Source organism: Mus pahari, chromosome 5 (genome assembly GCF_900095145.1).
Source record: "Mus pahari chromosome 5, PAHARI_EIJ_v1.1, whole genome shotgun sequence".
Taxonomy (NCBI): Eukaryota; Metazoa; Chordata; class Mammalia; order Rodentia; family Muridae; genus Mus; species Mus pahari.
In genome coordinates this window covers 64,838,927-64,862,493 of record NC_034594.1, presented here as the reverse complement: position 1 = coordinate 64,862,493, position 23,567 = coordinate 64,838,927, and the positions used below count along the sequence as shown (strand labels likewise).

The 23,567-nt window shown below is 42.6% G+C and overlaps 1 protein-coding gene across 7 annotated transcripts in view; it reads right to left on the bottom strand.

The window, feature by feature from the left end:
* Window positions 1-10,532: 10,532 nt before the first annotated feature.
* The window catches only part of Gigyf2 (GRB10 interacting GYF protein 2), a 127,715-nt gene continuing 114,680 nt past the window's right edge, over window positions 10,533-23,567 (bottom strand). For all 7 annotated transcript variants that reach the window (XM_021199437.1, XM_021199438.2, XM_029539086.1 and 4 more), the window contains 6 exons: window positions 20,717-20,941; window positions 20,407-20,612; window positions 19,128-19,282; window positions 17,471-17,664; window positions 14,773-14,920; window positions 10,533-12,204 (listed from right to left, as the gene is read on the bottom strand). In XM_021199437.1, coding sequence (XP_021055096.1) covers window positions 12,137-12,204; window positions 14,773-14,920; window positions 17,471-17,664; window positions 19,128-19,282; window positions 20,407-20,612; window positions 20,717-20,941 — 996 coding nt within the window. In that variant the 3' untranslated portion in view covers window positions 10,533-12,136. The remainder of the gene's footprint in view (window positions 12,205-14,772; window positions 14,921-17,470; window positions 17,665-19,127; window positions 19,283-20,406; window positions 20,613-20,716; window positions 20,942-23,567) is intronic.

Below are 23,567 nucleotides of genomic sequence, written 5' to 3'. Positions count from 1 at the left end.
GAGGGGAATGGGGGAAGCAACGGTTCTGCTTCAGATTTCTGAGAGCATCTTGCGTGGCACCAGTGACAGACTCTTCCATGGTGGTAGCCGTTCGAACAGCCACAGGAGGCTGGATGTCAGGTTTCTGGATCAGCTTTGGGGAACTGTAACACCAAGGGCTGTGGGTTACTCTTCTCATGGCTGTGGTAAAACACCTAAATCGGCAACTTCAGGGAGGGGAGGTTCTATTTTAGTTCACAGTTTTGGGGGGTGGGGACAGTCCATCATAGGGGAAAGACATGGTGACAGACACAGCTCATGTTGGCAGATGCTGCTAGCTAGCATACAGATCAGGAAGCAGAGACAAGACAGGAAGCTGAGCTACAAACCTGAAGTCCCCTCCCTCTCTCCTGAGGTGGACTTTAAACATTATAGCAAACCTCAAGCTGAATGAATCATTTCTGCTTGGGATACCCAGAGCAGTCTGTTTCCTAGTCAGGGTCTGACCAAGACAGATATACCCGGGAGGGTCCCAGGAAAAAGGCCCCTAGAGGTCTGTTTCTGGCTTGATTTGCTTGCCTTTGACCTCAAGTGCTATGAAGACCTTATTGCCAGTGAAAGTGAGAAACTGATGACATATCATACTATATCATATCACATTTATATCGTATTATAAAGAGCTATCATATAAGGATTATGTATCCTTATTATATATCATATTTATATCATATTATAAAGAGCTATCATATAAGGATTATGGAGTGTGTGTGAGAGAAAGAGAGAGAGACAGAGACAGAGACAAAGACAGAGAGAGAGGGGAGAGATAGAGAGGTGATCACACTATATAGCCCAGGCTGGCCTCAAACTCATAGCAATCCTCCTGCCTCATCTAAGTGCTGGGATTAGAGACATGAGCCAGCAGAATCACAGAAGATGATTTAAAAGTCATACAGATGTTTATCTTGGTATGATGAGGGCAAGGCCATAAAGTGGTTAGTTACTCTTATGGTTTTATAGTCTTCAATGCTCACTGAAAGTGATAAGCTCAGGACTTAGATTCTAAGCACACCAATCAGAGAACTAGAGATTTGGTACAAGCACTTCTTATTTCTTGTAGCTTCCTTGGCCACAAATCAGGCCCCAAATTTAACTGCACAGACTGCAGATTGCAATGTTGAGCTAGATTACAGCAGTGTCAGGTCCTTATATGTGACCTTCAACTCATCGAGACCTTGAGATTTGAGTGAGGACCCCTGGGCAGAACAGACAAATCTAAGAGTGTCCCACCAAGTGTGCAGACCTCCCTGGCCTATTCTTGTTTATGTAACAGTCTCATCTGCTACATTTCCCCCTCACGAGGATGCCTGTTCTCAAGATCCACCCTGGTAACTCTTCCTTTTCTGTCCACATGAGCCAGACGCCAGCATTCCCGTAGAGGACAAGCACAGAGCCTGACCTAGGAAGGCTCCAGTACAATCACCCTGATGCTGTGCACTGGCCGCGAATGAGCGAGTAGTCTGTGGAAGATTTTGCTGACTTCCATTACTCTAAGCCTGGAAAACGGGCAAGAGTTCTCAGAGGGCAGACTCAGTGGACAGGGTGTGACTAAGACTAGAGCCAGCTACATGTATTGACAGGGTGCTTAGCAACATTCAGAATCCAGGGCATCAACAGTTGCTCCAATGGTCTGGTGGGTTGAATGGCTGAAAGCCAGACTCATTACTTGGCTAGATGCATTGAAATGGAGAAGCCGAAATAGATGCCACAGGCTTGCTAAAAAAAAAAAAAAAGCAGCAGGGCATGCTTAGATTATGTTAATTGATAGCGAAGATCCACCCTGCCAACAAATAAAAAGGAGAAGGGACAGATGTGTTATCATTCATCTCCCCTGCTTCCTGACTGTGGTGGTTTGAATAGCTTTGGCCCCCATAGATTCATATGTTTGAATGCTTGGCCCTATTAGTGGCACTATTAGGAGGTGTGGCCTTGTTGGAGGAAAGATGTCATTGTGGAGGTGGGCTTCGAGGTCACCTACTCTTAAGCTCTGCCCAGTGTGGAATCCAGCCTCCTCCTGGCTGCCTTTGGATCAAGATGTAGAACTCTTGGCTCCTCCAGCACCATGCATGCCTGGATGCTGCCATGTGTCCCATCATGACCATAATGGACTGAACCTCTGAAATCGCTATGTTGTCCTTGTATAAGAATTGCCTTGGTCATAGTGTCTCTTCCCAGTGATGAAAGTCTAAGACAGTGACTATGCAGGCAAGGTGGCAACATGAGGCATGATGTTTCAAGATCAAGCTGCTATGACTTCCTGGTCATGGTGAGCTTGAACTGTGAGCAAAATAAAACCTTTATTCCCTTAAATTAGTTTTGTCATACACAGTATTTCATCACAGCAGAAGTAAATTGGTTCTGAAACATGGGGCTATGAGTCTTCAGCCTTTAGAACTGGCTTGCAGAAGGAATATGAACATTTAAGGCGTTGGGTTTGAAAAGCCCTCAATGCTGTAAACAGGATTTAATGGCCCATTGTATAGGTTTACTAATTTGTGTGAGTGCTGGAGGGAAAGCCAACTGAGCTCTGCAGAGTCTATTCTGATCTTGCTCTGTTTGGTAAGGAGCAAGAACCCATGTAGCTTGTTGTTCAAGCTGAATTTGGTCACTCAGGTCCTTCTGTTTTCCTCTGATTTTTGGTTCCTTTTAGGGGAAGCAAATGGGTCAAGTGTCTTTCTCCCTCTCACCGTGACTAAGTTGGATTCTGCGTCAGAGCGTGACTGCTGCTGTTACTTTTCAAATCCACTTGCCTCCGCCCTGAGAATCATCCAGAGGACATCACCATGCTATAGTCCTATAGCAGTGCATATCCACGCTGTGCCTGATAGTCCCACTCTGCTGAGAAGAGCATATATGGACACCTTTAATCGCTAATGATCTCACTATGGTCACCTGTCCATACTGGCCTCCCCCAATGTAACGCGCTACCTTCTCGCCAGCAAGAACGACGCTACACATCATTAGGATCCTTCTGCAGTAAAGCTTTAATGCATCTCGAGAGGCAATGCATAAGCTACTCGAAAGCAGAGACCCCGAGGTGAAAAACCCTCTCCCTTATATAGGAAAGTTCTCCGCCTATGACGTGTAGCTCCCTGGTTGGCTGCTCACTATCGGCCCAGATGANGCCACGGGACAGGCAGGGCGCAAGGGATGGAAATTTACCCGGCACATGCGCAGACCGCTTGTTTACTAGTTAGAACACTGGATGCCAGCGCAGTCTTGCCAGATTGTGAGGACGGCTCCCCACACCCCAATATGTTTAAGATAACCCCCTGGAGACATCCAGGCCCCCATCTCAGAATCCTGGATCAGTACTGCTCTGGTTAACTGAGTGTCATGAGATACTGACTCTTCTTCCATGGCAACATCCTCAACAAAGAGCCAAGCAGATGCTGGGCTCTTGAAATGTTAACACAAGATTCCATTGCTGTTTCTGAGTTTCAGATGGTCCCATAAAGGAAGATGTAGCTGACCAGGTTAAAGTGGAGGCTGAGCAGCCATGGGGACCAGGAAACCACCTCCTGCTGCTACTCCAGCAGCTGCAAGGCTTTAGCTGTGGGTCCAGGCCCACACTCACCCTCCATGGTGGAGGCTAATACCTACCCATCTCCTCATTCTGCCTTCACAACAGAGCTGTCACATCTCACTGGCCTGCAGAAAGGGGCCCTCTGCTAGCCAGGGGTATAACTGATCTATTCTGAGATAGGCTCCACACCTCATCTGGTTGAATTCACTTATCCATTCTCCCATTTTCCGAAACCACTCCCACCCTCCCCGCCACTTACCACTGCTACTCACTTCAGAATTATTTCTGTAAGTACAGCAATCCATCACTCAACAATAGCACACCATTAGAAATACTCACTAGGCAACTTCACCATTGTAAAAAATACGAGTATGCAACATAAGATGGCTAACACATCACTAGGCTGTGTGACCTTTGATGATCAAAGCATTGCTAGGCAGCATGAATCTATTGAGCTCTAGCTGCAAAGTTGTCTCTCACACTGACATGGATTAGCAATTACAAGACTACTTTGGTGTGTTATAGAGTTGAGCAATTGAGAATCGACTCTTCAATAATACTGAAGTTAGAGGTACCGACCCTTTTGTTTCCCCAAAACATTACTATTAGTGGCCTGCTGTTAATCTGAAGGCAAACTGGTAACGGTCTGGTGGCGTATTTTTTTTTTTTTGTGTGTGTGTATGTTATAGTCAGTAGAGAATACAAGAGAATGGTGAGAGATTATTTTACTGGCATATACAACTACTGGAGAGCGAACTGCTCTATGGGGATGATTAGTGTCACACCATGATTTTAATGGATGCTGCCAGCACTTGAGCGTGTTGCAAGTCATGTGAGGTGGCTACAAAATTGGCACCACAGAAGGTACTAATGTCGGTTTTCTGTGGTCATGATTTAATATCGCATCTTTACATTTGTTTGCATATTTCTTGATTACAAAACACCATGTACAGTCTGTAAAAGTTGATACATTTTTATAATAGGTTGGGCATAATTTGAAGAATTTAAAAAGTTTATTCTCAACTCATGATCTCCTTTTTCTTCTTTTCTGATATTTATAGGCTATATGGTTTACAAGGTTTTGTTTTCAAATCCTCAGAACCCCCCCCACCCCAAATCCATACATCCTCAAAGGGGGCCCATGGAGTTCTGCCTCATGCTGTTCAAGAATGAACCATACAACGAAGATAATGGAAGCCAGACTTCTCATGGTGAAGAAAATCGCAGATATAGAGGGAGAAAAAAGTAGGGTGATTCTATGGTGACACACTGGAGTGAGTGATGCCAACCAAGAACACTAGAGAGAGAACATGTAGATACGTGAAAACAGCTAATTCCAGTTTGGAAAAGTATGCAGAAGGTGAGCTGAGAACAGATTGTACTGAAAGAGGAAGAGGCCAGAGAAGGATAATGTGGCCAAAGAACACAGAAAGAAGCCACCTGCAAATGGAAAATTCCTGAATCAAAACTAGTACCAGATTACAGCCTGTTTAGGATGTGTGCAATGTGTCAAAAGTTTGTGATACAGTATTATCTCTAAGTGTTAAAGTAATGTCAGCAACATAATTATTGTTTAAGCAGGGGGTATAATGGTACCAAAACCAGTAGACAAAAGTTTGATGAGGAACTAGGCTTTTATTGGCTACCAGAAAGACGGCAAGCACCTCAGAGTGGGAGACTCAGCACACAACCACTGTGAGTGAGGGAATGGCTTACACCAACACCATGCGTCACTTCTTCAGCACCCCTTCAAAATGGCATGCATAACTGTGGTCACATCATAAGGAAATCCCAGTTAAAGCCAAAGTAGGCATGTTCTGAAAATCACTGTCCTGTTCTCTGAGACACGCCAAGGCATGAGAAGCTGATCAGCTGAAAGCCAGGCCGCAGGCTGAAGGGGACTCAGGAGACAAGACACAAGCACCGCACGCACCTATGCAGGCGTTGAGGCTCAGTGGGATGACCGTTAAAATACTAGCACAGCCTGAATACTGAAGTAGTTCCATACCATAATTTCCTAATTTTTATAGCTGCAGTATGGGTACGTACCCAACTGTTTCAAGGAAATAGAAGCATTTAATAAGGGACATAAGGTATACAACCTACTCTCAGATGGCTAGTTAAGAAATATTGAGGGGGCAGAGAGATGGCTCAGTGGTTAATAGCACCGACTGCTCTTCCAGAGGTCCCAAGTTCAAATCCCAACAAACATATGGTGGCTTACAACCATCTATAATCTGATTCCCACTTCTGGTGTGTCTGAAGACAGCAACAAGTGTACTCACATACATACAATAAATAAATCTTTAAAAAAGAAAATATTGAGTGTTCACCCATGTTAAGTGCTGCTTTATTAACATCAGAATGGAAACAGTCTAGATGTCCATCAAACTGATGAATGGATTTAAAAAATGTGGTATGTGTATGCTATGGAATATTATTCAGCTGTTAAAAAAATAAGTATGTGCAGGTAAATGGATGAAGCTAGGAAAAAAAAAATCATCCTGGGTAAGGTATCCCAGACCCCAAAAGACAAATGTATGTTTTCTCTTATATGTTGACATTAGCTTTTAAGCTTTCCATATGTGTGCTACAATCTGAATAACCATAGAGCTAGAGGTTCAGTTCCCAGTAAGGGTTTGGGAGGAAGGAATGGATCTCCCAAGGAAGGGGAAATAGAATGTAGTATTACAGAGAGACAAAGGGGAAGCTAGACTGTAAAGATTAGATAGGAATGGCGAGAGGAGAGCAGGGTAATGAGGGATTACGGGAGGAACAAGTAACACAAAGACCCCTTGAAAAACCACGTGGAAGTCACTAGTGTAGAAGTTTCCTAAAATATATACATCTGTGGAAGGAGTCTAAACAGAGGCACTATGAACAGGGAGGACAATGCCTCAACTAGACATTTTATGTCACAGAGGAAAACTTCCACTACTAGGAATGGGTTATATCCTATTGAGTTGTTGGCCAATGGTTCCATGAACCCCCTCCTCCAACAGCACAGTCTATTGCAAAGGCTACTGGTTACTCCCCCCAACCCGATGGAAAGGCCCCACAGCCAATGATGACACTTGTATCATTGAACATGGAGCAGCTGAGCTGGTGCCCAACTAGAAGCTTCATTCCCACTGTGTTCATGGTATAAGAAGTTACTCGACATGTCACCAGAGAAAGGTACTCATCCACATCACTCTGCTACAAAACCTAGGACCTACCACTGTACCTGCAAGATACACTGGTATATCATGGCACAAGTGTTATTGGATTGACCAACCTCGTTATTTGTTTGTTTACTTATTTATATATTTATAGATTTTAAAAATACAATACGTTCTGATTATGGTTTCTCCTTACCCAATTCCTCCCAGATCCTCCCAATTTACCCACCCACCCAAATCCACATCCCCCTCTCATTATAACACAAATAGCCATATAAATAATAAATAATAAAACAAATGAGAAACACAAAACAAACATGAAAATAAAAGGAGCCAAAGAAAAAGTGAAAGAAACACATATAAATGCTGAGGCCACTTTTAAAATCGGATTTAAGACCCTTTCCATGTGATGGAACCTGTACCTGACACTACTAAAGTGGCCAAGGACTGGAGACTACATAGGCCATGAGCAGAGGGGAAAATCTAATACTATTACTTCGCTAATGTAATGTAATACTATTACATAGCCATAAAATGAATCCAAATGACATATTGTTGTATCCACCAATCAATCCTTTCTCAACCCTCATTAGAGAAGCTGTTTCTTGCTGTAGATAGGAACTAACACAGAGACCAACAGCTAGATGATGCACAGCCTACCCCCAAACAATCCGACAGTGAGACAAGTCAGGAAGAACAGTTAATAATGAAGCCAAGCACTAACATGGAGCCTTCTGGAAGCCATATTATGCTGCCTTGGAGATAAGACTTTCCAGATCCAACTGAAAGACATTTAAGACAGTGGTTATCTCCCACTTGAGATGAAGTACTTTACCTTCTTCCTGTGTACTGTCACTTGTAAACACGTTTCCCGATACAGATGCTGGGGATTCTACTCTTTAACTAGACTTTAAGTCACTGGTCATAACTCTGTGATCTTCTGATGCCACAGACATGGGAACAAATACAAACAGTTGCCATAGTTACCATCCTAGCAGGTGATAGGACCAACATCCAAATCACAGGTTCCTAACACAGGATATCCAAACCAACTGTATGCAGAACCGGGTACTCAGTTGAGTCACTTGGAAACTACCTGGGTCACCACCAACCCTGTACAAGAACAGAAAGCAGAAATTCATATTCTGAATCTTCTCGTTGGAAGATCCTTGTTCCTTCCACTGGCCAACCTGCTGAAGCACTCTGCAGGTCTCCTTTTTTTTTTTTTTTTTTTTTTTTTTTTGGTTTTTGAGACAGGGTTTCTCTGTGTAGTCCTGGCTGTCCTGGAACTCACTCTGTAGACCAGGCTGNTAGTCCTGGCTGTCCTGGAACTCACTCTGTAGACCAGGCTGGCCTCAAACTCAGAAATCCGCCTGCCTCTGCCTCCCAAGTGCTGGGATTAAAGGCATTCTGCAGGTCTCTTAAGGTCAATTTGCACCAAATTAACCACTTCACACAGCTATCTTGCTTCCAGAGAGAGAGAGAGAGATAACTGTGTGGAAGAGACAACTGTGGGAGCTACCAATGTTAACACCCATGCTTCTTATTTCTTAGTGCCAGAATCCTAATGGCATTTGGGACTGGAAATACTCAGGTACAATTCTGAATTTTATTCTTTCCTACAACTAGCTACATGGCGTACACGTGTACTTGGTAAGGTGTGAAACACTGAGTGGGGTCCCAAGCAAGTTTCTTTAAACTTTTGCCTAAGCTTTTGCCTTACCCACACCTTCTTCCTCATATACAGGGACTCAAACAGTCATCTCAGACCAGAAATGACCTTAAGGATGAAAGCCATAGTCATATTGATAAAGTGGAAAGAATCCAGGTCCTGGAGTCACCATGAGACCGATGACCTCCAATTCCAGTTGAGAAATAAACCACCATTAGAAATTGTTGCTTGACCCTTCCTGTTACATGCAACTAAACCCACTATTGACCCACTGACCACTTTAAGGACCATTTATTTCTAATAGTAACAGAGGAATTAAATCTAGAAAAATCGGTGGGGAGGAGCACTAATGTCCTATATTTGGGGAAAGAGTAAATAATCCTTAAGAGTCTTGTCTGTTTTCTAAGGTCAACAACAGGGAACCACGTGCCCAAACCATCATATGAAGTCCATCTCCAGAATGCCAGCCCTGCAGCAAGAAGAGCTTTTAGGTAGCAGGAGGGAAGCTGTTGGGAAGGAGCCACCCCCTGTCCTCAGAGTCAACATGGTGTTAAGTCTCACTGGGGAAACTCTAGTTTCACTGACAAACTTATAGCTGAAATCTCCACCTAGTGGATCTTAGCCTCTCTCGGGAACTAGCATTACCAGAAGTTGTATATGATCACCAATCCTAGGGAATCAAATATCTGAAAATGGAGACAGAAACTCACTTTCTGCTGGTCCTTCCCAGAATAACTGCACACTCTTTGGCAACGTTTCCTTGCTACTCTTTCCATGAAGGTAAGCGGGACAGTAGTCATACTCCTACCATGGAATCCAGTATCACAGCAAGGAACCTAAGGGAAGGGGACCCGCCATCACATGACAAGTCCATCATCTCCCCCTGAAGCCAATGTTAACAGCTCCTGCAAACATCAGCTGAGTTCTAGCCTACTACCAGGAGCTGTCCTTTACTTGAGAGGCAGTCCTGAAAGGTCCATCTCACTAAACCTTCAGAAGGCAAGCAGTTCCACTTGACAGTTGACTCATGGACTACAGGATCATCTCTTCCTTAACTCACAACCAAAAAAATTACCAATTTAACAAGGTCCCTGCAACAATTTATTGAAAATTTTCTATAGAGCAACAGTGACCAGAACAGAAGCTACTTTGGAAACAGTCTCTATCAAGCTGGTTTGCTTTAAAACAAACAAACAAAAAAACCCTAAAACCCAGTACACAAAACACAAACTGTTGGTTCTCAGCACCCAAAGGTTCTAACAATGCCAGGTTAAACCTAGGATGCAAAGTATCCTGGGGAAATCACACCAGTACTGAACATAGTTTTCAAGTCATTATTTTCTTACATAACATTTACACAAACTGGGGAACTTCAAATAATCTACAAGTGATTTTAAAGTATACTGGAAGATATAGATTATATGCAAAAAAGTATACCTCTTTGAATTAGACAGGTAAGATTTTGTTATATGCAAGGGTTCTAACCCAATCCTCTAGAATACCCAGTGGCAGAATGTAAGCTTGGCATGTGCCATGCTTGGAGTACTATCCCTGGCATGTCTTTGACAGCCCCTCCACAAAAGAACCCCTGCAGGAAATAATGAAGGAAACAATTGAAAAAGAGTATGAAAACGTGTAATCAAGACATGAAAAATGTCTCCAGAAAAGTGTTCACTAACTGGGAAGCAAGTGGGGAAAAAAGAAAAAGGCTCTTGGTTAAACAAAGGGCACACTCCATGACTAAGACGGCTCTGTTCTCCTAATATGTCCACTCTACCCCAGCTTGTTTTTACATTTATTTTTATCTTGCTGGAACAGAGAGAGTTTGATTTAGAAGAGCTGGACAAGTTCAGGGAAGGACATTCTGAGGGTCTGTGGTTCAAAGGCAGTCTCCAGTCTCCAGCTCAGCACACTGGTGGTAGCAGCGGTGGCACAGGGCGGCTTCCCACCCTTCAGCTGGACTCCACCTTCCCAAACACAGGCCCAGTCACTGCTCCTCCCAGACTGGCCCAGGTTGCTTCTCACCTCCAAAGCATGTGGTACCACGGCTGCTCCATGCCATCAAGAGGGAGAGTTCCATGCCAAACTCAGCCTCAAGAGAGGTGAGTACAAGACACTCAAGAGAGACCACAACACATTTTATTTAATTTTTTTTTATTTTCCTCCAGACTGGCAAAAGTTCCGAGGGAGCTTAAAGTTTTGTAAACATTTTAACTATCCCTCTTCCCCCCCCTGAATTTACAAAGCACAGGAGAGGGGTCTCACATTTGAGTGGTTCCCTGTCTCCTTATGCTATTTGATCCAAAAACTATTTACAAGTTTGTAGCAGTCTCTGTATAGTTATTGTACACATTTAGGAGGGAGAGAGGCAAGAAGGGATAGGGAGAATGGTGATGCAAAATAATAAAAATAGAAACCAAATATAATCTTTCAATACCAAACTGCTCTGAGAGCAACTCCAGCCTTGTCCAGGCGTGGACGCCGAGCTGCTCACCACAGCGCCTCTTGTACAGGCCCAGCGACCCACAGCTGCCACTGCGGTGTTGCCAGGTGAACGACCCCGGGTGATGTTCACAGGGCAAGGAGCAGAAGCATCAGAGTCTGTTTGTACAGAGCTTGAGTATTCTTGGACTCGCTATGGAGGTGTAGGAGCAGGCCTCCTACATCCCCACACCCCACTGCATCCTCCTGCATAGTGGTTTCCATGGATGAAGGTCTGAAAGATGGTCGGGCTGTGTACATTCTCTTTTCAGAAAAGGCCAACAACTTGCCATCCCAGAATCTTTGCACAAGACCTTTTCAGGGCCATGGCAAAACATGCACACGGTGCTCTGAGGAACAGATGAAATTCCCAGCTTTTATCCGAAGCAAAAGTTTATCCTTATCTGAGTTGAAATTACACAAATTCATACATATGGTAAAGATGCCTCTTAAACGAGACAAATTTTCACGTAAGGGCCCAAAACAAACTGGTCCTAGTCCTTTGAAGTAAAAATATTTATGGGAGGAGGGGAGATCAGTTTTTATATGAAAGGAAAATTAAGTCCCTGTCCCAGGCCATAGGGTTTCCTTTGTCCAGTAGTAAGGTTGGAATATGTTAGGGAAGAACACAGCTTGCTTAGAAAGTCACTATCTAATGAAGAACACATACCGAGGGTGTGCAACATCAAACAAGCCAATCTATCCCGCCCCATGTGAACAATGGCCATATAACCTACAGACAGAGTCCTGCCTGCCGGTGGCAATAGAGAAGTGACTGTCCAGGAGGTGATTTGTTGCTGGCCAATGACTACTGACCATTAATTCTCTTCACGACTGCACCAGTTAAGGCCCTTTGCCTGTATGGGGTGGGATAGAGGGATGGGGAGAATGAACAAAACACAACAAGAAAAGTGACAAGAGAAAGTGATCTGCTAGTGGCAGATTCCAACACACTTCCAGGAGACAGTAGATGAAGTCAATGCACAGTGAATGTGTGCTGACAACATTAGCTCTGCTGGGGAGCAATCCCAACTGCCACCCCGAGACAAGGGTCTGGTCCACTTAGGTACAGCCTGAGATGCTCACCAACAGTGATTTAAAGTAATCTTAGACACAAAGGGCTAGAAAAAAAAGCCTGAGATGATTGGTTCTGTGATTTGTTGCAGGGTGACAGAGCAAATGGTGAACGTATGTTGTGTCCAATGAGGAGAAACCATGGTCACTAGGCAGGAGTGGGAAGGCTGGCACAGCGGCAGGAACTCAGTAGTCATCTAGAGTCTCAATCTCGCCCATGTTCAGTCGCTCTGACGAGGCATTGACTGAAAACCCTACAAGAAACAAAATAAGTTTATGAGCGACTGCTGTGACTGCCAAGTGGTTCAATTTCAAGCAGCTGATGGGATTTAAGTTTCTTATGCTAGATTTATATTAAACTGAGTACAGAAGAAAGACAGGAAGAAAGACGCACACAGACCTATGCAGAAAAGGGCCTCTGATCAGACTGGAATGGACTCAGCTCAGGAGAGGCGTCACCGACAGTACTCACAGGCACTGTGACACTGGAATGCCTAATGCTGCTGGTCACATGAAGGAACGTCTACAATAAAATCCATAACCACAAGTTGATAGGAATTTTAGTGATAGGCCTCTTGAGAGTGAGCAACTCCAAGAAAGCGTCCCAGTTCTTCAGCCCTGGATGAGTCTTCAACTGTTTCAGCTGTTATTTGAATACCAAAAGCAAACAGTCAACGCCCTCCACTCAGCTGTGGTTGCTGGTACTGGGTGGATTTTTCACACCTTCATTTTGTACCCCAATGTTTAAATTTTCAAATAAATACAACATTTGAAATGTTCCAATAACAAATAAAGTCTTGCATAATAAGATAGCTTAATTAACAGGATCAAAAATAAGATTTAAAAAAATAAACAAGCCTGTTTACTGACCAAGCAGCTGTGGAGAAAGCTGCTGTGTGACAAGTCCATACCCAGGGAGAAGTGAGGACACCATATACAAAGTCTCAACCAGAACTCATCACCCACACACACCCCACCCGAGAGCCCATTCTTCCCTTGGAAATACTGAAAGGCTTAGTGTTTGTACCTGTGAGGTGATGGCTTTACTTGGTAAGTCTAAAAACCTAAAGACCAGCAGTCTATGAAATGAGCTATTGCCTTTATTATTCTGAAGCAGGTTTGTTTGATTTCAGTTCAAGAACAAATGAAGTGAGATAGAAACAACAAGTTGCATACCACAGAAGAAATGTAATTTAAAAAAATCAACTAATATTAATCAAGACAGGAAAAGAGAAAGCTATTGAGAAATAAAGATTATTTGATGTTATAATGTGTTGATCACAAGGTGAGGCTTTTTAGCAGACATGCTCTGACTTAACTGATTTAGGAGCTCAGTCAGACATAAACTTAGCCTTCCAACTTCAAAAAGCAACAGCCTGTGAGTGCCATGAAAGACAGGGCAACACAAAGGGGGATTCCTCACTCTGCTGCTCTGCAGACCACTTTCTGCCAGGTCTACAACACTCACCTGCATGCTTCCTTTCAGGATTATGACAATGTCTTTGTATTTCTACAAAGGGGAGTCTGACTGGGAGGATGCTATATTTTATCACCCCCAAATGGTTTACACTGGCCCCCTGGAAACCCTTATAATTAGTATGACCAGAGAAGAGTGAAGGGCACCTAGAAGTGAAGCGAGGCTGGGGCTCTTTGTGCTGGTTCCTTTCTAGCCTGCTCTCCGTGGTCACTTTAGATTAAGTTGGAACCTATTTTTCCAGTATGTGCATGGAAAAAATTTCTCAATCTATAAATTTGCAGGGAATACACCCATTGAAAAGTAATATATGAAAATGAATAAGCAGAAAATTTGAAAGATAATTAAAAATTCTCAGAGGCATTTCCAGAAAGAAGGCTAAGTAGGCAGTGACTTCACTTCACTGGGAAGCTCTGCCCCTCCTCCTGTGCTGGCTGTCCTCCCCTGCAGGATTAGGGAGGACTCCAAGTCTGAGAGGACTGACCCATCTCCCACTGTACTGAGGGATGTTGACATCCCAGAAGACCAAGACCACACTGCAAGGACAAATATCCGTGGAGCAGCCTCTCACGCCTGTAAGCTAAATCACAAGGGCTTCTTAGCTGCAAGTACAGTTAGAAATCTGCTCAGCTCTGTCTGAATTTTATAGTTTCTGACCCATGTTCAATATTAACACTCCAGAGAAGAAGAAAATCAACTATGACAGCCAAGTTTCCATTAACTTCATGTTCAAAAGCAACACAGGATTTCATTTATCACTATTTGTGGGTTTGTTGGGCCAATTTAAGAAACACAGCAACTTACGTTCATTACTTATGAAGTTACTGTTCCCTACCATCCCTGGTGTCTTTTAAAGGCCTAATTTAGGCATCTGCTTTTTTAGGAAGCTGCTGCATATGAGGACAACAGCCCTCAGTACGAGTCAGGGAGGCATCTACCACAGAAGAGTGGAGAAGGCCTGCAGCTCACTGGCCGAGACAAGTGGGTGTCCTGGCAATGCAGTTGCCCAGGACCTACAGAAAGTGGACATTAACAACCACTGCTTCCAGCAGGAATCAGCATCTGAACTTCCCAACTAGCTCTACTGTCGTCCACTTTCGTTATCTTTGTATGAAATTCTAAGCAAGGCTTTTTAAAGTATGAAGGACCAGAATCATACTGCTAGTTTGTTTATCCTAGCACATGGGCAAATCTCCTACACTTACATGTCCAGGAAATATTTTCTACTATTCTTAAAACCAGATAGTAAAATGAATCTTTACATGAAAGACTGTAGTGATGTATCTGGTTACTGTCAGCACCCAAACCCTTCCTCCCACCCCACTTGAGAGTCCAGGCCTAGTCTTACCTAATAAACTGGGATCTGCTCGAACCATCTTCTGCTTTTTCTTCTTCTTGCCACTTTGCACAGTCTCAAAATTTGATTGTTGGTTGTTGCTTTGATTGGTCTGAAATACCGAATGGAGTGTACTATGGTTCATCCCCCAGACGGAGTCCTATGAAACAAGACACAAAACAAGACAACTACAATTATACAGTGCATGTGGATATGGACTGCTCTAAGAGAATGGCTGGCTTGCCTTTGCCTTGTCAAGTGTTAGTCTGTTAACAAAAATCTTCTGGCTAAGGAGACGGCTCAGTGGTTAAGGATGCACACTATTCTTGCAGAGGACCTGAGTCTGCTTCCCTGTTAGGCAGTTTATAACTGCCTGTAACTGCAGCTTCAGGGGTATCGCATGTTTGATCTTGTGGGTACTCATGTGTATATACTCACTGACCCACAACATACAATTTAAAATTATTTTAAAAATAAATCTTAAAAAAACAAACAAACAAAAAACAAAAAAACAAAAAAACCTACCCCAGTTCCAGCACTAAGAGTGGGCCACTGAGCTACCAGCCCTCACTCTCATTAATGCCTATTCTACTTAATGCCTGCTATCTCTACAAAGTCTCTCCTAGACCTTCAGGCTTTCACTCCAGCTCTATGAGAATGGAAGCCCTAGGTTTTCCATCAGATACAGTTGTCTGTGTCATCCATTAAGAAATGCAATATAGTCAGCAGTAGTGGCTCACACCTTTAATCCCAGCACTCAGGAGGCAGAAGCAGGTAGATCTCTGTGAGTTCAAGGCCAGCCTGGTCTACAGAGCAAGTTCCAGTACAGCCAGGGTTACACAGAGAAACCCTGTTGTGGAAAAAACAAAACAAACCAACCAAACAACACCAAAAATCCAAAAATCAAATAAACAAAAACAAGGGAACAAAAGAAATGCAATTCACAGCATATAGTTATCAACACTATGGTAATAACACACATCTGACTCACAGCAAAACATAGTTCTCTAGTACACAAGTCAGAGAACCAGTTGGCCGTACACCAAAGGCCAAAGCCATACATGTTACTTATACAGGCAATCTCAGAATGGATTTGTTACCTGAATACTGCCCACACACTGGCTAAATGGTTAAACTATAAGACAGTCCACTAATCCTTTGTTCTTGCTGCTCTTAGATTCCAGTTCAAAGATCAGGGACAGCGCCACAGAAGGAACAGAGGAAGCACTGTGGACTAAATGGGCACACAGGATGTGAAGGCATTCCTGCTGTTTCACCTTCAGGAGAGCATCCCACAGGTGCAGTGTCTTCTGCACTACTTCATACCTCATGCTTCTGCAATGTCCCCAGACATCTGTTCTACTGTGTATTGGACCTGACATTGCCTCTTAATTTAGCCTTAAGTCTGCTTCACACAGTTAGATCTAAAATGCCTTGTGCTACACTGTATTTTTCCCACATCTTCAGAAAGGATCTACAATACTGTTATCCTGTCTAGTAGAATAATGTGGTTCAAGGATATGAATATTTTTAGCCTCTTTATGAACCTTGCCAATTTGTCTTTCAGAAAACATGTATTACCAGCCCTCAAAGATCCCACATTTGTAAAGTCACTGGATTTTAAAGTTTTGTTGTTTTTTTTTTTTTATTGTTATTATGAGCATACTTGCTCAGAGAGGCAAAACAATCTTTAACCACCAAGGTGCATGCTCTCAGCTGACGCAGGGCAAGGGAGCATCCACCTTCCTACTTCAGTCACAACCTATACGCGCGTGTCTCTTTCTGTCAGTCATCTAGCAAAATGCTTTCATATCTCTGTGCCTCTGTGACTGATTTCACTGTTATGGCCTCCGAGTCTAAGGGTTAGGTGCTATGGAGCACTTCTGAGCATAGAAAGCCTGTGCTGCATCCCAGGGAGAAGATGTTCAGTGGAGTCTGTACAAGTGAGAAGGGCAGTCCCACTGGTGGGGTCAGTATTAAGGAATCAACAATGTCAACAATGTCTCTAATAAAATCTTGAGACACATTATGCACTCACTGTGTTAAAGAGAACTTGACCCTGTGTAACTCGCAGAGGTAATGCCAGGACTCTAATTCCCTAGTCACTCAGATTTTATAGAGCAGTAGTTCTAAATCAGAGGGGGTCATGACCCCTTTTTTTTGGGGGGGGGGGATGTCAAACAACCCTTTTACAGGGGTTGTATATCCGATATCCTCTATTTCAGATATTTACAACATGATTCAAAACAGTAACAAAATTATAGTTATGAAGTAGCAATGAAAATAACTGTATGGCTGGAGGTCACCACCCCCATACTAAAGGCTGCAACATTAGGAAGGCTGAGAAGCACTGGTTTAGAACAAAGCTACAACAAGGAACAAAGATCAACTGTATCTTCACATCTCCTTTAACAGCACAGGAAATACCTGTCATAGCCCATATACAGTGACACTGCTGTCAGGATTGAATACAGGAATACATGGGTTATGATCTGCAGCCCAACTAAAACATATATATGAATTAAAAAAACAAAACAAAACAAAAACAAAAACAAAAACAAAAACCCAAAAAACCCACACTCAGGTACCTTTCTGCTATCTGGAACATGTACTGTGAAGGACACATAGATTTTTTTTTTTAACATCTCTGTCTTCTCAACATGTATAGGCATTCCTACTCACAGGTACTGTACACACTGTTACTTTATACCTGCTGCTGTTGCTGCTGTTGCTGTTGTTGTTGCTGCTGCTGACGCTGCTGGTTGGCTTTCTGTTTGGCACGGCGTTCAAGGAACTGCTTGGCAAACTCCTTGGCCTCAGAAGTATCTCCTAAATAGGCCCTGGTATAGTCATGGACTTCATAAGGAGACTCCACTTCTTTCAAGAAAGAAACAAACGTGGGGACTGCAGTAAAAGAGGGAAGAAGACGTGAGACAGGACAATAAAACAAACCCTATGTAGAGACACAGCCTCTGTGTTAATATGTCACCATACTACCACAGGCAGGAGCATGAAGGCTCTGCAGCTGCTGTGGGAGAGACTCTCATCTGTCTAATACAAATGAAAGAGACCAATCAGTGTTGAGCACTCCACAACAGCAGCATCAAACACATACCACACACACACTGGATTTCACTAAATGTTATGTTGATTGAGCTACATTTTACAATGACTGACAGGCATTTGTCTAAAACTAAAGTAATTTGAGGATTCTTCCCTTTTTTCCTATAATTCAACTTATTAAGTGCGATGATGGACGCCAGCTATCATGACAGTTACTTAAGATCCAGATATACATCTTCTGAAACTTGTAATTAATTGGGGTATTATGTGTTTTAAGTGGAAAATGGAAACTGTGTGGTTTCAGAAAAAACACAATCACCAGAGTTAGACAGACATGGGTTTAAAACTTGATTCTGAAGTCTGCTGGCTGTGTGACCTTGATGAGTTACTTAACCATTCTGAGCCTCTGTTTCCTAATTTATAAAATGGGGATAATATCACCTACCTTGTAAAGTTATCTTCACAATTTACTGCAAAAAAAAACCGAGTGTCTGGGATAACAATGGGTTAGCCCAGCTAGTGCCTAGCACATGGTAGGTGCTTAATGGATGGCAGGCATCACTACTATGCAAATCTGTTTTCTCTGAAGACCTTCAGACTCTTAGCTAATGTGACAATGAGGCAAAGGAGCCGGCCAATTCTTCACTGTTCAGTGTTAAAGATTGCTGACTTTAGGGCAGCTACCACCTTGGTCTGTCAGCTAAGACAATCCCTTCTACGGTACAACCAACAGTCACTGTTGATCATCTAGGGGTGGGAAGGGGACTTACTGCCATCTAAAGAGCTAGCTCTGTTTACAAACATGCTTTTCTTGAAATTGTGCCTTTATTTCTGCAGTTGCAGCCCATACAAAGCAAGTCTACTTACTCTTTCACAATTTCCATCACCTCCCAAAGCAGAAAGGAAATGATGTCACACTGCTTTGATACTCTATTGGGCAGGCTGACTTTGGTCCCCGACTATGACATTTAACTTTCTCTTATACATGATAATGTAGCTGCAAATATTTCCCATGAAATGGGTGATGGTAACAATGGCTTCCTTTGTCCTGCACTTCATTAAGGCAGTATCAGCTGGCAGTTAATCCTTGGTAATGGCTCACAATTTATTTGAGCATCGTTTTATAGGACGTTTTTTTCATAGCAATTCAAGTAATGCTACAAGAGTCAAGTTTTTAATGGACAGTGCAGATTGGCCCCCACAAAATTCATCATCTACATTCTGGCTTACTGCTCCAACCTGCTGACCTCATTGTAGGTCCTGCTCTCTGAATCCACATGCTGGATTCCCTCCCCAATTCTTACCATCCAAGTTATTTGCCGTATTAAGGGCATGAAGCATCTGTTCACACCACTGGGTAAATCCATCTTGGGCTTTATTTACTCCCTGAAAGAGCTTCAGCAACTTTTCTTCTTCTTCTACTTTCTTATTCTGCCGGTTAGACACACCTACAGATTTACTAAAGCAAAACAATAGGGCGATATTATATTCCCAGAAACTGTTACTACGTGATGATACTATAATACCATAAATACTGTATAGGCAACATGGACAGCTGCCCAGTAAGCCAATTCTTAGTTCTAAACAAGAAAAAAAAAAATTCAATTATTTTGATTGGATACCTCCTTAAACACTAACCTCTGCTAATATCCTAGTCTACAGGGCTTCTATTTTGAGAAGATAATGAAGTTCTTCCTCCATGTCCTTAGGTAAGCTGTTAAATTTACTAAGCCTCAGTTTCCTCATATGTAAAATGGCACCAATACTTCTTTGGGTTATAATAAGGAATGAAGACACTCGAGCAAAGGCCTGGAACATAACAGTGCCTGGCAAAGAAGCTCAATAAACGAATGTGTTTACCTTAGTCTTCAATTAAAACGGATCCGACACCACCACCATTTATTAAGTACTTACTATATGCCAGGCACTTTACTACTTCATGTGTGTTTGTTGACTCCTTACGACTATACTCATAAAGTTATTATCTTCATTTTACCCATGAGGGAACTGAGGCCCAAAAGAGGTTCTCTCTTGCCCAAGGTCACACAGCTACTAAGTGTCAGTGCTGGGATCTGAGTTCATGAATGTAACAGACCCTTGCTCATTCAACAGCACTGGCTACCAAGGAAAGAAAGATGAAGATGAAATACAACTGATTTGCCATATAGTAAGTTTAGGGCCATTACAGAAGTATTTGGAATGCTCATTCTAGTACAGCTTAAACATACAAATTAGAAAAACAACAACAAAAAAAACCAAAACCAAAAAAAAAACCCCCAAAAACCAAAAAAACCCACCCACTGAGGTTACCTAGAGAAAACATTGTTAACAATAAAAAAATGTTCCCTTCTTATTATCAGACAGTCACCATGTAGTAGGCAAAGAATTAAGTGTTGAGCAGTGGGAAAAGCCCATGGAACAATCAAGTGTGTCTCACTGGGTAGAAAACAATCACCAAAATTGTGAGTTCCATGCTTGGGCATAGATGAAACATAAGTAGAGAATGTATCTAATATCCCTTCTACCACCCTCCCTCCTCCCCCACCCATGAAGGTACATGGGTGTACTCATGATGAGCCCTACCTGAGACTGGTGTTGTTTTTATTTTTATTTGTTGAATTTCTAGGTCCCACCTCTTTCACTGCATCATCCCAAAACCCCATGTTGGAGTTTTTGGTGTCTGCATTACTCCAGATACTACTGACTAGCTCAGACGCCCACTGGTTAGGAGGACCTGTGTTTATAGAGCCCCATACAGAATTCCCAAGGCTGGTGTGCAGGTTGGAATGCTGTTAAAAAGACAAAAAGACTTTGGTTAACAATATCAAAAAGACGGTTTGAAAAGATAACCAAGAAGCAGTCGACGAGCATGTGCTCAGGAAAAGAAACCCACTGTGCTGTTCCGGGCTCTGTTTGATTGCTGGTGTTGCTGCTGTTGTTGTTGTTGCTGCTGCTGCTGCTTCTGCATTTGCCTGGCCTCTTCCTGCTGGATCTCTAGAAGAGACTTGGTGGTACCTGCAGGTTTGCTGACATTCCCCCAACCTGAGAGTTTTTGTTGTTGTTGCTGCTGCTGCTGCTGCTGGAGAGCTTTCATCAATTCCCTCTGCTGACGTCTTTGCTGTTGGAAAAGGACAGCCACCTCAGGACTTTTTTTTACACTAGTTATAAGCATCTGGACACATAATTAACAGTTATGGGGTTAATTCTTTTGGCTAAACTATGACTGAAATGCCAAGTGTTACTGAGGGGAAAACCAAAAGACTGAATATAGAATCCTTACAAATAAAGAAGACTTTTCTGGTTAAGTGCAGGAATAAAATAAACGTTCTCAAAGTTCCACCAAAATGAAAGTAAACATACACTTTTTGTACATTTGTTTGTGTGTGGCCGTGAGATGGGATTTCACTACACAGAGCCCAACTAAGTCTGGAATTGAAACTCTTCCTGCCAGTTTCCTAAGCACTGACACTTCTGGTATTTGCCACATGCCCCGCTATATATACTTCTTTAAAAGCATAAACCAGTGAAGGACAACACACAGACAAGATGTTTTAATCAGAAAGTAGGGCTAGGGAAGATAGCTAAGTGACTGAAGTGCTTGCTCTGCAAGCTTGGGGACCTGAGGCTAGTCCCTGAAGCCCATATAACAAAGTAAGTAAGTGTGGATGACTGGGCAGTGGTGGCACACGCCTTTAATCCCAGCACTTGGGAGGCAGAAGCAGGCAGATTTCTGAGTTCGAGGCCAGCCTGGTCTACAGAGTGAGTTCCAGGACAGTCTGGACTACACAGAGAAACCCTGTCTAGAAAAACAAAAACGAAAGGAAAGGAAAAGGAAAAGGAAAAGGAAAAGGAAAAGGAAAAGGAAAAGGAAAAGGAAAAGGAAAAGGAAAAGGAAAGGAAAAAAAGAAAAAGTATGGTGGTATATGCTCTGCTCACCAATTCAGCACTGCAGAGGTAGAGATAGGCAGATGCCTGGGTTTCATGCACTAACCAGCCTAGCCTACTTAGTAAAAGTTGCAGGGGAGTGAAATATTGTCTCCAAAACAAAATAAAAACCAAAGAAAGCAAACAAAGTACCTGATGTCTTTCATTTTTATGTGCACATGTAAATATCTAGGTAGAAATGTATAAAGATGGAAAGTACATTACTAATAACCAGTGTAGCACATCAAATAAGCTGAAGCATAAATGAAGGAGGGTGCTCTCAACAAACAGCCCACAGAAAACCTTATAGTATCAACAATACACGTATAGCAGAACCTCTGATTATCTCTGAGACCTTTAACCAATAGCTCAGAACCACTAAACATTTAGCATATGCTTTTGAGCTAAAAGGGACAAAAATAAATACATAAATTCAATAAAACAGGAATTGCCTTTAACAAATTAATGTATATGAGATGAGTATTTTGCCTGCAGGTATGTATGCGCACCATGTCCGTACAGCACCAGGACCGAGGAGCACTGAAGTTACAGATTGAGGGGAACCTCCATGTGGGTGCGAGGAATCAAATTTCAAGAGCAGCAAGTACTCTTAATTGCTGAGCCATCTCTGTACCTCTGAACTGGCTTTTTAAAAGCTATCAGCAAATAACATCCCTAGAGCAGTGGGTCTCAACCTATAGGTCTCCACACCTTTGAAGGGGTTAAATGATCCTTTCACAGGGGCTACACATCAAGATATCCTGAATACAAGATACTATTCATAACAGTAGCAAAATTACAGTTAAGAAGCTGCAACAAAATAATGTTATAGCTGGGTGTCACCACAACATGAGGAACTTTAATAACAGGTAGCAGCATTAGGAGGGCAGAAAAATATTGCCCTAAGTTGATGGTGCATTCACTAATAAAAAGGTAAACACTGTAATTCAGAAATTTAAAACAAGAAAGTATAAGCTAATAGCACAACAGAAAACCTAAAAGGTTAAACTGAGGAAATGTGCTCACCAATAATGGTACAAAGACAGGCAGAAAAAAGTAGAAACCAAAATCTATCTAGGGCAATCATGCAAATGACTACAACTGCAGGGGGAAGGGGGGGGAATAAAATCAAGAGATGTATAGCACCGAGAATGTCCAAACTGGACAGGTTAGAGAGCCACGGACAGGGTGCTCCAGAGAAGAGAAAACAAGCAACACTATCTTGGGTTTCTCATGTAACAAGTAAGCATGGAAAAGCACTTCCTGCTTGTAAGATACGGGACAATAAAAGGTTCCAAAAATATACTCAAATAAACATAGAGTGAGATGCTAACTTTTGAGAAGTGGGGCTGATGGCAAAACACTGGTTGGATGTTGCTCAGCAACAGAATGCCTACTCAGCACGTGTGGGGAGCCTAGAGGGACTCTTGATTCTTGTTCACATTAACTTTTCAATGAACAGAGATTAAAATCATTACAACAATTTCTAGCCTTGAAAACAGAAATACTCTGCTCTGAGACACCCCTTTGCTGATAACCTTTTAGAGAAGGTTATTCCAAAAGTAAAGTTTAATCCTTTGTTTTTACATTAAAGTGAGAAGGGAATTTTAAGGTAGAGAAACGCTTTGACCTACTGGGTGACTCCATACATATACACGTATATCCTGAATACATATACACATATATTTTATAGTATCTTATACACACACCACACACCACACACCACACACACACACACACACACACACACACACACACACACACACACACACACATATATATGTATATATATATGGATTTTGGAAATGTCTGCCTCCCAC